The sequence below is a fragment of the Taudactylus pleione genome, unplaced genomic scaffold, assembly GCF_031769625.1.
Source record: "Taudactylus pleione unplaced genomic scaffold, aTauple2 ptg000330l, whole genome shotgun sequence".
In the NCBI taxonomy this organism is placed as follows: domain Eukaryota; kingdom Metazoa; phylum Chordata; class Amphibia; order Anura; family Myobatrachidae; genus Taudactylus; species Taudactylus pleione.
In genome coordinates this window covers 2,181,456-2,197,500 of record NW_028284731.1, presented here as the reverse complement: position 1 = coordinate 2,197,500, position 16,045 = coordinate 2,181,456, and the positions used below count along the sequence as shown (strand labels likewise).

General features: G+C 48.1%; 1 protein-coding gene across 1 annotated transcript in view; it reads left to right on the top strand.

Annotated features, from left to right (window-relative positions):
- MED13L (mediator complex subunit 13L) overlaps nucleotides 1-16,045 on the top strand; it is a 284,295-nt gene that overhangs the window by 173,763 nt on the left and 94,487 nt on the right. The window contains exon 11 of the mRNA XM_088443487.1: nucleotides 14,303-14,525. Coding sequence (XP_088299613.1) covers nucleotides 14,303-14,525 — 223 coding nt within the window. The remainder of the gene's footprint in view (nucleotides 1-14,302; nucleotides 14,526-16,045) is intronic.

Here is a 16,045-nt window from a genome sequence, read left to right as displayed (position 1 = left end):
TCTATAGGGAAATTTGTTCCTCATTCTGTTGTTTGATTCGAATTACAACAGAATCTCTTGACCCTGTCTGTATGCTTTTTATGCATTGAGTTGTTGCCATATAATTGGCTGATTTATATATTTGCATTAGAAAGGGTGTACCTACGGAGTGTATGTGTGTGTGTATACATGTTTGTATGAATGTACAATATATGTACATTTATATTTACTTAGATACGTATACACTGATTAGCCATAACATTAAAACCATGTGTCTAATATTGTATAGGTCTCCCTCGTGCCACCAAAACAGCTCAGACCCATCAAGCCATGGACTCCACAAGGCCTCTGAAGGTGTCCTATGGTATCTAAAGGACTCTTCAGCGCTTGGAGGGTACAAACATAAAAAGTGCGTCTATGACACAGAACAGTAACTAGGCATTCCCTTACTCACCCATCTAGGGAAAGCACATTTGCATGTATCTGGGAAGAGCCACAAGGATGTCACAGATTAATAAAGTAGAACTGATAACATCAGAATTAATAACCAGATGTTTATAGCATAGGAATAACCCAAACTGGGTTTAAATTAAATAATTTATTTATAAATTACATTTCTCCTTCATCCACTAGGGGACACTGGAGTTCAGGACAGTGGGGTATAGACGGTGGTAGAGCAGAGCCTGGCACTTTAAATAATTTAGAAGTGTGACTGGCTCCTCCCCCTCTATGCCTCATCGGACCCTTTTTTTTAGAATGTGCCCGAGAGAGCCGGTCGCACATCAGGCTGTCTCCAACCTTTCTTATTTTATTTTTAGTGTTTTTATTAACAAGCACTGAGGACAGGCAGGCTGCTTACTGTGGCAGTCTGCCTGCTACGTGGGAGCCGCCAGGAAAGGCACCACCACGGCTACTGCAGCCTGTATCTGGTGACCTAGAGGAGGGGGCACACAACTGGAGTCATCGTTGACATAGCATATCACAACTGGAGCTGGGCTCAGTGACATAGCATGTCACTGTTAGGAGACCCGACCATCCCCCCCGCACGCACCCGAGTCCCTTATCGGGTAACAGAAGGTGCTAAGTGGGCCAAAAGAACGCGCTGCAGTGGCTGTCGCTACTTAATGGCCCCTTCCAGCACCCGCCGCGGCCCTCAGCAGGCAGCGTCCGGGTCTCGGGCTTATACCTAGTCGGCCAGTTACTCATGTAACGCTGACAGGACAGCACAGTGGCTAGCGGGGGCGGAGCTTATTACTAGTGCCACATCAGCCGCCCATTCCAAATGGCGCGTCCTGCTTATCTAGCGGCGCCATCTTAGTCGGGCTCTCCCTCTTCTGCCATATATAAGGGGCCCATCGCAGCTGAAACTGGCTTGGTCCGGGTCCTCCTCGCTACAGAAGTACATGTGTAGCGCTGGGGTAGGCGCGCTGAATAGCCACCGCGTGCGGACGCCAAAGGGAAGCTCCTGTGGCACAGCCAGCAGGAGCTCCAGCACAGTGTCCAAAAGGTCTGGGGTTCAATTCCTCCACTAAACATCACCTTAGGTCAGTGTCCGGGTCTCTGATTATGGGGAGTGGCGCGATGGCAGCGCTTAGATCCCCGTTGCACCGCGCACCCTCCCACCCTGTACACCCGCTATACAAGGCTTCTGGATTTACTCTCCGGTTAAGTGCACTCCAACAGGGCTATGCCCACTATAACATGCGGACTAGGGTATCTCCAGCTTAGGAGGTAGGCAGGCACATGTGTGTCCCATCAGGGAGATATTACACACAGCAGCTGCCTGTCCTGTGCAGCCGGCCAGTCCTGGGGCTGGTGTCCCTATGCTACAGCTTGTTCTGCAGCACATGGAAGCATCCACTGCAGAAGTACTACAGGTACCAGCATAGCATGTACGCCGCAAGGAAGGAAGCACAAGCACTGCCTTGGCTAATTAGCAGCTCGCCTCAGAGCAAGCTTCCCTGTTATAACTAGTCTATAGTAACAGGCTAATAGCCTTTAAGTACCAGCGCAAGGCTCGGATCCTGCAGCGGCCCTTTCTGTGTGGAGTTTGTATGTTCTCCCTGTGCTGGCAGCACTGCCTTAGCTATTAACATCTTTCCTCATCTAAATATCAGGAGGAGACGCCGCGTCCTGCAACTCCTGGCTGGGTTGAGCAGGCTTCCCTGTTAGCTACTCTATAGCATAGAGCTAATAGCCTTATGTTATACAAAGCAGCGCTGTATGATGTCACGCTGCTGCCACAGCAGCACAACTTCAGTGCTCCCGTGAGTTAGCCCCTCTCCTGTCTTGCAGGAGAGACGTTGGTTTATGGCAGTTTTGTGTCAGGAGCCTTGATTGCTCCCCGAATTCCCTGCACTGATCGGACCGTCAGCTACTCCGCTTATACGATTAAGGGGGCTAGCAGCGTTTTGCTGAGAAGTGTAACAGTTCACGCACATACAGCGCGGTATTTCATGATGAAACAGCGTTCCCTGCTTCCCTTTTAAGGACAGTAATTACTACTGCACACAAGCAGTATAGCTCAGTGCACTACCTACAGCTAGAAGTGCTTTAGCGCGGGTCTCTTACGCTCACCACGCTGTGAGTGCTTCAGCAAAGGGATGCCTGTCCTTGTATGACAGGAGTTTAGTGCTAGCTACAGTGGATAGCTGGTTGCTAGTGGTAGGGGAACTAGCCCAATCCTGCTTTTCCACTATAACACTGCGTTAAGCGGTTCTGAAAGGGGCCAGTTGTTCAGCCGATGCATCACAGTTAGAAGTGATGTGCTGACACTTCCAGGACCGGTGATGTGATTACTTTCAGGACCGGTGCACAAACGCAGTCCTGCCAATTGCAGCGCTGCTTGGTTTACCCCGTCAGGCTCCCCTTCGTTCTGTAACATAGGGCGCCTAGATTAATCTAAGGGCCTGATATCTTAGCCTGTTAAGTATCATAGCCTCATGGTGTATTTGCTCCACTGTTCTGGTGCTGCTACCAGAACTTATGGTCATAGCATACCCTTTACCCAGGGTTAGCACATTTTTGCGTCCCACCCCCAGGCTTATGCCTCACATTGGCTTCCCATGCATATGTGGATACCATTATAGGCTGGTCTTAAAACCTTTCTCCCCAGTTTTCTGTGCTTACCTTAGAAGGTATGCATAGGTGCATCTTTTTATAGCTCATGTGTTCCCTTTGGCAGCACATACAGTAAGAGGTTAGTGACGCGCGGCTAGTGTGGTTGTTGGCTTTGCTGCCTCACAGCCCTGTTGATTCCCACTTCGAAGAACGGGTTCATCTGGCGCTAAGATGACTCACCTGATTAGGCGAGTACGCCAGTAACAGAAGGGTCCCAGGATAGATACCAGTCTGGGACAGCACACTGCTAAAATATCCTGCCCCTACGCCGTAGCAGAATGACGGCCACACGTGGCACATGAGCAGTCTATGTATGTATATTGTATTTTATACTAGCCCTGCTGTATAACATACATGATGGAGTAAAATTTGTCCTTGGGCCCAGTTCCTTCCATGGCTTTAATTTTCTACTTCAGGGTCCATAGGGTATCCACAGGATACCTTGGGGTATAGGTGTGACGTCAGTCATCGGGCACCATAGAGTTAAGCTTTCAGCCTCCCAGGATGCACTAGGGTCCCCCTCCTATACCCCGCCCCCGAGCCAAGGCACCTCAGTTTTGTTTGGTGCCCGGCCGGAGTCGGGTGCACCTGTTGGAGTGGGGGCTAGAAGAGCCCCTGAAGCTTTTCTTCATGCAACTGTGGCTGCACATCTGGATGTACAGCATGGACAGTCAGTCCTGACGTCCATGCTGTCTTCCCTACACCCCCGCCGGTACCAGAACGCCGGTACCGATCCGGGGATGCTGGTGAGCATCTGGGGTCACTGCTAGCGGTGACCCCAGATGTTCCGGACCATGGCCGGATTCAAGGGGGACAGCAAGGTAAGCAGCGGGGTCCCGCGGTGGGTCCCCGCTGTTACATGGTCCAGAGTCCCCAGGCAGGGGGCTCCCTGGGGACTGGCTGCAGTGTGGAGCCAGGTAAGAACCTGCGCTTCCACTACCCCCCTGGGACAGCGGACCGCAGCAGAGCGGTAGCGCTGCGGCGTCCCGGGGGTTAAATGCATGCCAGGGGAGCGCGCCTTTCCTGTCTCACAGCCGGCACCTCCCCCGCTGCACACATCCCTCTCTGCACACTGCAAACTGGTCCTGTAGCAGCGCTCCTCCCCCAGGCCAGCCTCCTCTCTGCTCCTCGGCGGCCATCTTTCCTCAACGCATGGTGAACGCTGCTGGAAGCACTGGACGGAAGCATCGTGGTCTGGGTCCCCCCGCATACCTCTCCTCCGCTGTTGTAGGTCTGTGTATGCAACGCTGTGTCCTACCAGGCCCTGTGTCTGTGTAGTTGAGTGATCAGCGCTGTTAGTGCAGGAATTGATTTTTCTTTGCATTGTATGTGACTGTGCTAGCGCTGCTGCCTGTAACTTTTCTTCTGACTGTCAGCTTTATTACTGTCCCTGTCCTTTCTGCTAAGCCCTTGCGGTGCGGTGCTGCAGGGTGGTCTCTCGCCTATTTAATATATAATTGGTGAGAGGGGTCACATACTTGGTGCCATCATGTCTGAAAGTGATTTTCCTCTCTCCGGCTACAGTGTACTACGTGTAAAGTACCGTTAGCGGAGGGGGAGGGTAGCGCGGAGGGCCTCTGCCGGCAGTGTTTGTCAATGACGCGGCCTATTACGGTTACAGCACCGGTACAGGAGCCGCCCTGGGCTTGTTTCGCTCAGGCGCTTACGACCTTAGTGGGCCAGTTAGCTCCGCAGCCCGCGTTTCCGCAGATGGGTTTGTCCCAGCAGTCAGTGGTGTCGTCACCCATGCAGGGTTTCCCACGACAATTGGTGGTACCCCACAGTCTCCCTATTTCCCCGCTCCCGGTTTCTCAGGAGCCGGCATGGGTTAACTCCCTGACTAGTTCTGTACAGCACTTGTCGGATGTGTTGCAAGGGGAGTCTGTGATGCGGCCGCATAAACGGCCGGTGGCTTCTGTCGGCTCCTTATGAGGATGACGAAGGGACGTCTGATGATGGGGAGATTCTGGATCCTTACGATCAGGAACCTCTCCATACTAAGGACGCTGACGCTAAGTCCAAAGTATATATTCCTGGACTTATTCGGGCAGTCCGCACAGCCTTGGTGATTGAGGACGAAGTTCCCCCAGCGGCTAAATCCAAGTATGCCTTTTTTAAAGATGTGAAGGGCGATGCCACAGTCTTTCCTCTTTCGGGTCAGTTAGTGGACCATTTAGAGGAGGCATGGAAACAGCCTGGCAAACGTTACCAGCCGCAGAGGCGCCTGGCGGTGGCTTATCCGTTCGCGGATAATTATTTTGCAAAGTGGGAATCCCCTCCACAGGTGGATTCCCACGTGACCCGTCTTGTCCGTAGTGCCACATTGCCGATGCCATCCATGTCCTCCCTTAAGGATGCTACGGACCGCAAGGTGGAGATCTGCGGGGGGGGGCAGCAGCATGGCCGGCTATGGCCATTTGCTGGGTTGCCAGAGCGATGGGGCGCTGGGCGGATTCATTAGAGGCGTCTTTTGATTCCGACTGTCCGGCCTATCAGGCGGAGTTGATTGGTAATCTCCGTGATTCGGCCACTTATATCAACGTGGCGGCCTTAGACATTAGTACCCTGGTGTCTCGAATTTCTTCAGCAGCGGTGGCTGCTCGTCGCACCTTGTGGTTGCGATCCTGGAAGGCGGACGCTGATTCCAAAAAGGGTTTGGAGGCGTTGCCATTTACCGGAGAAGTTCTCTTCGGTCCGGATCTGGACAAGATTGTGGCCACGCTGGCGGCAGCCAAATCGGCATGTCTCCCGTCGGCCGCTGCTCCTTCTGGTTCTGGACCATCGTCCTTTCGGTCTTATAGGGCCCAGGGCAGGCCCAAACCACAGTCTTTTCCTCGACAGGCTGGTCCTAAGAAATCGGCCAAGCCTCGGAAGCAGGCATGGAGTACCAGACGTCCGGCCCCTAAGCCAGATGACAAGCCTGCGGCCTGACTGTCCGGGCCTCCCTTTGGGGGATCCCAAAGTGGGAGGCCGCCTGCTGCAGTTCGCCCGGTGTTGGTCGGTTACCACGACAGACACTTGGGTTCTTGATGTGGTCTCCCAAGGGTACGCCCTCTCTTTCCGGCACAGACCCCCGGCTCGATTCTTCACCACGGGTCTACCATCAGACCGGAACAAGGCCACGGAGCTGCGGAAGGTCTTGCACACTATGCTCCAGGCTGGAGTTATAGTGCCTGTTCCATTCTCCCAGAGGGGCCAGGGTTTCTATTCAAATCTTTTTTTGGTGCAGAAACCCAATGGGTTGTATCGTCCGATTCTAAACCTCAAAGCTCTCAACAAGTCTTTGCGGGTGCCGAAGTTTCAGATGGAGACCCTACGGTCCATCATTCTGGCGCTGGAACCTGGGGACTACATGGTGTCATTGGACATACAGGACGCTTACCTGCATGTCCCTATTCTTTCGCGCCATTAACAGTTCCTCAGGTTTGCAATCCGCAGCGACCACTTCCAGTTTCGGGCGTTACCTTTTGGCCTGGCGACAGCACCATGTGTGTTCACCAAGGTGATGGCGGTCATGGCGGCTTCTCTGCGGCTGCAGGGAGTCCGTATGTTGCCGTACTTGGACGACCTTTTATTAGTGGCAGGATCTCCCGAGCTCCTTCTACGCCACTTGGACCTGACCATTGCACTACTGCAACGGCACGGCTGGTTAATCAACTGGCAGAAGTCCACTCTAATCCCGTCTCGGCGGATTCTGCACCTCGGAGCCTTATTGGATTCAGGACAGCAAAGGATCTTCGTGACGGGGGAAAAGATCTCTGCTTTACAGTCGAGGGTGCGCAGTTGTCTGCACAGCCGCCGGGTGTCTCTACACTCGGCGATGAGGTTACTGGGCTCCATGGTGTCGGTGTTCGACATGGTGTAATATGCCCAGTTTCACTCAAGACCTCTGCAGCACCTGATCCTGTCTGAGTGGAACGGGCTGCCTCAGTCTCTGAAGTCCCAGACGATTGTGATCACCCCGGAGGTTCGCCTGTCCCTTGCGTGGTGGTTACAGACGACCCACCTCAACAAGGGACGTCCGTTCTGGGTTCCAAATTGGGTCCTGTTGACAACGGACGCCAGTCTTCGGGGCTGGGGAGCAGTTTCGGGTCCACACTTGTTCCAGGGCAGGTGGACGCCGACAGAAGCGGAGCTTCCAATCAATATCTTGGAACTCCGTGCGGTCTTCAATGCTCTCCAGCAGGCACATCGGGTTCTCCAGGGTCGTCCGGTACAGGTCCAGTCGGACAATGCTACCACCGTGGCCTACATAAACGGGCAAGGAGGAACCCGAAGTCGGGCGGCTCTCGTGGAGGTCTCTCGGATCCTGGTATGGGCGGAGCGCAATCTTCCGGCCATATCAGCGGTCTTCATTCCGGGAGTGCTGAATTGGGAGGCGGATTTTCTCAGTCGCCAGGACGTTCATCCGGGGGAATGGTCCCTGCACCCGGACGTTTTTCAACTGCTGGTGGACAGATGGGGTCTTTCAGAGATCGACCTCATGGCGTCCCGGCACAACAACAAGTTGCCGGTGTACGGGTCTCGCACAAGAGACGAAGGGGCGTCTCTGGTGGATGCTCTGTCCGTCCGGTGGACGTTCCGGTTCGCATACCTGTTTCCTCCGATTTCCCTTCTTCCACGGGTAATCCGGAAATTCAAACTGGAAGGAGGGACGCTCCTGTTGATAGCTCCCGCGTGGCCCAGACTGCACTGGTTCTCAGACCTTCAAGGTCTGTCCGTGGACAGTCCTCTGCGGTTGCCGCTACGACCGGACCTTCTGTCACAGGGTCCCTGTCTTCACCCGGACCTGACTCGGCTGTCTTTGACGGCGTGGCTGTTGAGACAGCCATGCTGAGGTCCAGGGGTTTTTCCAGCTCTGTGGTGCGTACCATGTTACGAGCTCGGAAGCCGTCTTCCGCGAGGTTATACCATCGCGTGTGGCATACGTTCTTCCAGTGGTGTTGACCGAGAGGTTATGCACCGCGGGAATTTTCGTCTGTCTCGGATACTCGCCTTCCTACAAGCGGGACTAGATCATGGGCTTCGCCTTGCTTCTTTGAAGGTACAGGTTTCGGCCCTGTCTGTCTGGTTTCACCGTAGGATTGCTACAATCCCGGAAGTGCACACCTTTATGCAAGGTGTTCTCCGCATTCAGCCCCCCTTTGTTCCACCTGTGGCGCCTTGGGATTTGGCTGTGGTCCTGAGGGCTCTCCAGGGACCGCCGTTTGAACCACTGGGCTCAGTGGATGTTAAATGGCTAACAGCTAAGACTGTTTTCCTTCTGGCCATAGCTTCGGCCAGACGTGTTTCTGATTTAGGGGCTCTCTCTTGTAGACCCCCTTTCTTGATTTTTCATGGGAACAGGGCAGTGCTCCGCACTCGACCTGAATTTCTTCCCAAAGTTGTTTCCCAGTTTCATGTTAACAAGGAAATAGTTGTTCCGGCCTTTAACTCACCTGGTCTTTCTGTGGGTGAGGCCACTTTGGATGTTGTGCGGGCCTTAAGGACTTATGTTGACCGCACTTCTTCTTTTAGGAAGTCGGACGCCTTGTTTGTCCTCTATGGCTTCCGTAAAAAGGGTTGGCCTGCTTCAAAGCAAACTTTGGCAGCCTGGATCCGTATGGCTATTTCTGAAGCTTATCTTCATGAAGGCCTGCCGGTTCCTCCTTCTGTGAAGGCTCATTCCACTAGGTCTGTGGGTCCTTCGTGGGCAGCTCGACGTGGTGCCTCTGCAGTCCAGATCTGCAAGGCTGCTACGTGGTCTTCTGTCCATACCTTCGTGAGGTATTACAGGTTTGACACATTCGCCTCTCAGGATGCTTCCTTCGGGCGGCGGATACTCCTTTCAGCACAGGAGCGTCCCCACCCTTAAAGGATACTGCTTTGGGACATCCCCAAGGTATCCTGTGGATACCCTATGGACCTGAAGTAGAAAATATGAGATCTGGTAAGAACTTACCTTTGTTATCTCTATTTCTACGAAGTCCATAGGGTTCCACAGGACTCCCGCCCTGTCGCACCTGAGATAACAAAGGTAAGTTCTTACCATATCTCATATTATTGCTCATGTTCTAATTTTAAAATGTTACGTCACCTACTAAATTTGTATGTAGGTACGCGTATCCATATGTGGATATCGCTTCTTATCCTTACCGTAGGAGCAGGGGTAGGATCTGTTCTTATCAATTTATGTCTAGCATATTGATAGAAGGAGGCTGCGATTGGAGGCTGGACTCTCCTGATGTGGTAGTTGGTATCATGGCTACGCTTTACACGCTCTCTCCCTGGGGATTGGGTTGTGTGTGCATATATATATATATATATATATGTGTAGAATGCCTATACTTCCACAATCATTAGGTTTACCTATAATCCACACAAAGGAAGCCGCCTGGGTTTACCAGAAGCTGTAGGCTACATACATACATATTAATATTATATGGTGGCTCTATAAACTAGAGTCATGTGCTGCAGCTTACATGGTGATGGTCACAATTCTCTAAGGCATTGCTTCTAGTATGGATCCTAGACATGTCACGTGTGTGTGTGTGTATGTGTGTGTATATATATATATATATATATAGATATAAGAGATATATATATATATATATATAAGATATGTACTTACACCCTCCTGGAGTTATAGTTCCATTCCTGCCAGGTCTATACGGCGGCCCGTTTAGGGGGACCTATTATCATTACAGTGGTGCACTTGGTAGCAAACTTGTAAGACGCCCATTCCTTGTATGAATATTTCCTAATAATTGGGAAACAAAAACCTGTTTTTTGTTTAAACTACTGGGGTTATCTCTATTAATATCTCCTTTCTTTACTTGGGATAACCAACTCGTTCTATGTCTAAGTACAGGTACTCTTTTCAGTATCGATTCTGGTACTCCATATTATTGTAGCATATCTCAATAATATGACTCTAAAGGGCCCTTAGGTACAATTCATATCTGGAAGGCCTAGGGCCACCTGCCGATATAGGCAGGGTCAGACCTGGGTTATATTAGACTGGTGGGCATAATACGCACTTCACTATTATAAATATTTAGGAAGGATATTAATACTAGCAGACTGTTTTCGGGGTGTATGTATAATCACGGCTATACAGATACATGTCTCTAATGGAACAAGCTCAGGTATAAAGTCCTGCTCTACGACCTTCTTGTCTCAACTAAAAATGTTGCTAGTTTCCACAGTATTTTCTACTGCACATCTCCAGACTGAAGTCCGTGCTGTAGAGCATTAGTCTTAGCCCACTGAAGCTACTCTCTATACCTAACGTGGCGGGCTGCTATGTGATGGTAAAGGTCAGTGACATGCTACATAGCGTCCACAGGGCTTCTGGTCGCTCAAAGGTAAGAGCTTACTAATGCCTCGGATGGTGCTTCTATTTCATTCAACCTGACGTACATAGCTTTATTCTCCCTTACGCACTCTAGCTGCTGTCCTAGCAGCCATCCGCTCTTTTAATCAGTTGGCTCTACACTTTAGAGTTTTACTGGAGTGTGGGTGCATAATTACAACATTGGATTTGCGACACTATTCTACTAGAACATAAGTGTGATCCACGCAGGGGACCTGGTTGGGTTCCTGTTCAGTATCTGTTGATATTTTTATCACACTCATATGGTTGTCCTAGTGCTCTGGCCTTGTTGTATGAGATGCTTCCCTATATTGGTAGCTCTTCCTGGGTGGCTGTTGCATTCGTGCTGTTTTACTGCTAGGTTCCTGGTTGTTTTCATACTATGTTCGGGCCAGGAGTTGGTACTGACTATGCACTTCCATCATATTGGAAGTTGTCTGTTGTTTTCTTTTTAGCGGCAGCATTTCAGTTCCAGTTTTATCCCTGTTTTCAAAATGGGTTGTACTTCCGTCTGACCCTCAGAAAGGTATTGTAGTCTCAATCTTCGCGATCTCATGCCCAGTGGGATCTCCACTCGTTGGAGACTTCTATGGTCTAACCCTTCCACTGGTTAAAAACTTTGTTGTAGTTGGACCTTAAGGATGGTTCGGGGCGACTGTTCAGTCTTGTCTTTTGCCTCCCTGCATACTCTTGTAGTTTGGTATTGTTATACTTTTATATATGCGATTATGTCCAGCAGTGCTGGGATTCTGCTGTCTGCGGCTGCTGCAGCTGCCTGTTTAGACTCTAGTAAGGTTCTCGAGTTTGTGCTAGTTTACTGCCCTTCTCCTATAGATTCTTGTTGGGGTTATCTGCCACCAACAGTCCGGTTTGGTCTATTTCAGCTGAGATTACAGATTCTGAAGTTTCTCACCTGTGTTTGTTCTCTCAATAGCTGTTCTGTTCCTTTTGACTTACGCTGTAAGTTGTGGAATTTTCTGTGACTGTTTAGTGAGGAGTAGTGTTTGTCTCCTGTGCTACGACACTTGCTCCTCAGCTTCCGCTGGGCCTCAGGTTCTTGGCCAAGGGATTTCTGTTTCGGTTTGGCCAAGGGATCAGCAAGTTCTCCTCGCTCCCACCCAGGAGGTTGGCTTTGGGACGTCCCCACTGTCTTGAACTCCAGTGTCCCCTAGTGGATGAAGGAGAAAATAGGATTTTGGTACTTACCGATAAATCCCTTTCTCTGATTCCACAGGGGACACTGGACGCCCGCCAAGCGCTGCGTACCTGCCGTTTTGTTTGGTTTCTATAGTTGTGTGATTGCATGTGTTCCCTACAGTGGGTTCCTCTGTTCTCCTTCAGTCGGTCTTGTTCCATTCTGTGGTCTTATCCTTTTTCCTCGTTCTTTCTGTTGTCCTCCGTCTCCTCTCGGGCTCAGTTCTTAAACTGGGGCTGATGGGGCATAGAGGGGGAGGAGCCAGTCACACTTCTAAATTATTTAAAGTGCCAGGCTCTGCTCTACCACCGTCTATACCCCACTGTCTTGAACTCCAGTGTCCACTGTGGAATCGGAGAAAGGGATTTATCAGTAAGTCCCAAAATCCTGTTTTTTATCATACACTACTGTTCTGTTGTGGACACCGTGTTAATATAATGAAAATAGTTTTCAGTGTAACAGTCAGTATGCAGGTAAGGATAACATGAGAAAAAAAATCATACAAGAAATAACAAATACATATGAAATTATATAGACCAAAAAATAAAACCTAAGAATAATATAAAATATTTCTCACTGATAGGTAAAACAGTTTTGGGGAAACCCTTATATCTCCTTAGGCTGCAGGTACAGGGTAGCCTTTGGCGCTGCTCATACCCCCTGAATTTCGTTCTGTGGTATCTGGCACCAAAACGTTAGCAGCAGATCTATTAAGTTGTAAGTTGCGAGGTGGGGCTCGGTCTTGTTGATCGGATTGAGATTTGGAGAGCAAGTCAACACCTTGAACACTCTGTCATGTTCTTCAAACCATTCCTGAACAATTTTTGCAGTGTGCATTATTGTGCTGAAAGAGGCCACTGTCACCAGGGAATATTGTTGTCATAAAGGGGTGTACTTGGTCTGCAACAATGTTTAGGTATGAGGTGATGTGTGTCAAAATAACAACCACATGGATGACAGGACCCAAGGTTTCCTAACAGGACATCATACTATCTCCGCCAGGCTTGCCTCCTTCCCATAGTGCATCCTGGTGCCATCTCTTCCCCAGGCACTCATTGTTTACATGATGTAAAAGTAGACTGGAGTCATCAGGTCATACTGCCTTTTACTATTGCGCCATGCTCTAGTTCTGACGCTCACGTGCCCATTGTATGTGCTTTTGGCGGTGGACAGGGGTCAACATGGGCACTCCGAGAAGTCTGCGTCTATTTAGTCCCATACATAGCAGGCTGTGATGCATTGTATGTTTTGACATCTTTCTATCATAGCCAGCATGAAGTTTTTCAGCAATTTGTGCTACAGTAGCTCTTCTGAGGGGTTTGACCAGACTGGCTAACCTTTCCTCTCCACACGCATCAGAGACTTGGGTGCACATGACCCTGTCGCTGGTTCACCAGTTGCCCTTCCTTGGACCCCTTTTAGTAACAACTAGCTGCTGCATATCACGAACACCCCACACAACCTGCCATTTTGGAAATACTCTGACCCAGTTGTCGAGCCATCATAATTTGACCCTTGTCAAAGTCGTTATGATCCTTACGCTTGCCCATTTTTCCCGCTTTCAACACATCAACTTCAAGAACTGAATATTCACTTGCTGCCTAATATACACCACCCCATAACATGTGTCATTGTAATGTAACTGTAATGTAATTCTTATTCTAGCAATATAGGCTCATAATAAATTCAAATAACATGATTGGATTTGACATGATTTCATTTTTAACTTATTAATTTGTATATGTGGATTAGAAATAACAAGTATTCTATGTAGAACTGTTACTTAGGTGTTACTAATGAATGCAAATTGTCAGTTGAACATAATCAATGCAAACTTTGTACAAATAGGTTGGAGATAATATAGTATCTCAAAATGAACAATAGTATGAAATTCTAAACCTCCATTGTTGGCTGACAAATTCTGTGATCTTGCATGTATAAGACACTAAGGGTCGAATTCAATTCAGTGCGATGTTTAATAGCTGCGGGAGGGAGCTTCCGAAGCTATTCAATAAACCGCGCTGTTTGGGCGGCTAAAAGATTTCTTCTCGCACCCCCCTGGGGATGCGAGGATAAATCCGACAAAATCACTTTAGTTAGAGAATGCCGGTTACCGCGCCTTAACTCCCAGATTAAGTTGCGATAACCGGTATTCTCAGACTTAACCCATTCCCGACAATGCTAACAGGGCGTTGAATTGAATAGCTGCGGGAGCTACCTCCCGCGGCTATTCAACATCGCACTGAATTGAATTTGCGCCCAATAAGTGAAATATGAAACATACATTTTAATAAATTTTATTATTAACTTAACATACTAAAACTTATATGGTTGAGAATATAGACTGCAGGCCATATTAATTAGAACGAAATTTAACTATATTTTACAAATGTATGTAATTACTTAAAATATTTTTTCTGTGCTGTATGCAGATATAGATTTTAATATGGTAAACAACAAAATCTATATCCATTATATCACACATTATAAGTGGTATTTAATAATTGTACAGCATTTTTTAAGAAATAAAATATAATGGCTTTCTTTAGCTCTGTGCCAGGCAACCAAGCAACATTTTAACAATGTTTCAGCAGCCGGTAACTGTGGACAAAACTACCTTAATATGTGATATGTTCTGGTCTTTACCCATCTAGGCTTCTATCTCAGCCCAATAAACGCTTTAAAATTTTGGATGAGAAGCGACAGGTTGTATCGGACTTAAAATATGTGGACCAGCTTCCCTTGCATCCATGTGAAGGTTATGGTGACTCCTCAGATCCTTACACTTTTGAGGATGGGGATATCAAGTACAGTTTCACTAACACAAGCAAGAAATGTAAGATGGTAGCAGAACAGGAACTTTCTCTGAAACAAAAGGTATTTGACCCTCCTTTGGTTTGTGGCTGCAACTGAATTTCTAAAAGAAGATATATGTTAAAACAAAAGCTTTAAGTGGGCTTTGATCAAAAAAGAAATAAATATAAAAAAACAGCTTTTAGATATTTATGTTCCATGTTTCTTAATACCATCAACCTGAGACACTATATGCATTTGTTGCACAACGTTGTGCTAGTTATTGCTTTTCAAACTTTTAAAGTTTGAATACCATTGAATATATTTCAAAATCTATATATATATATTATATTTATGTGCAATGATCACACATATTCCATATAGTCGTATTCAGTTTTGATTAACTTTTTCATACTTATTCATATATTTGTACTTTCATAATTTTTCCTTATCCCCAACTTTTTTATTTCTCTTATATGTGTGGGGTATGTTGAATTTAAATTCAACATCTAGTATCCAGTGAATCCATTAATATAACCAAATTCGTTCCCTAAAGCATGTTAATATTTGTAAAAGAATCAACCGGGCAATCTTAGAGTACTGGAAGTAATTGTAATCAATAGCTTCCTGACTCCAGGAAAAGATCAAGTGTTCTATATAGTGGGTATATAGATGGAGCAATATCGACTAGTCGGACCTCTTGTGGTGCTGGAACCTCTTTCTGGCTTCATGAGTCACTTTTTGATTATATGCCTGACTCCCAGAGTGTGTTGAGAAGCCTTGGTGATGATGTGCCTGACTCCCAGAGTGTGTTCAGTAATCTTAGTTGATGATAAACCTAACTCCCAGTGTGTTCAGAATCCCTGCTGATGAGAAGTCTGAGACTCCGAGAGACTGTGATCTTTAAGCGTCTCCCTCGGTTTGTTTTAACATAGGATCATCTTTCTGCCTCTGTCTCTCACTCCCCCTTGAAACTAAGAGGTTGGGATCTTTGCAGTCTGTTTTTCCTAACCGCCTCGCATCGTTATCTTGCTGCACTGTCCATGCAAAAATAAGATTTTTGGGTACTCCTCGTTAAATGTTTTTCTTAATTCATCCGGCGACACTGCAAATTATGAAAGCTAAACCTATTTGAAACTAAACCTTTCCATCTACATTACGTCAGCCTCAAAGGAGCCAATCCGAATCAATTTTACTTTATAAAGCCCAAATGAGAGCCTAATGGGGCCTATCCACTAGGCGATTTTGACAGGCGATTGCACGATAACGACGTCGTTATCGTGCAATTGCCTGCAAATCGTGCATGTAAATGTCAAAAACGACCAGCGATGCGCGTACCCGCTGGTCGTTTTTGCCATCTATCATCACTCGTACATGCTGGTCAACCTGACGATCCCATCAGGTTCAGCATTTACGGGGGGAGAGAGCAATGATGCACCTAGAGCACCTAGCATATACTGTAAGCTGGGTACAGTCACCTCTTGCTTCCGCCTTCCTTGTGTTCTCTGCACAGTACATGGCTCAGCCACAGCACACGGCTCAGCCACTGCCGAAGGGAAGCAACACAGTCACAGACTGACGCTGGACACTCACATGTGATCTTA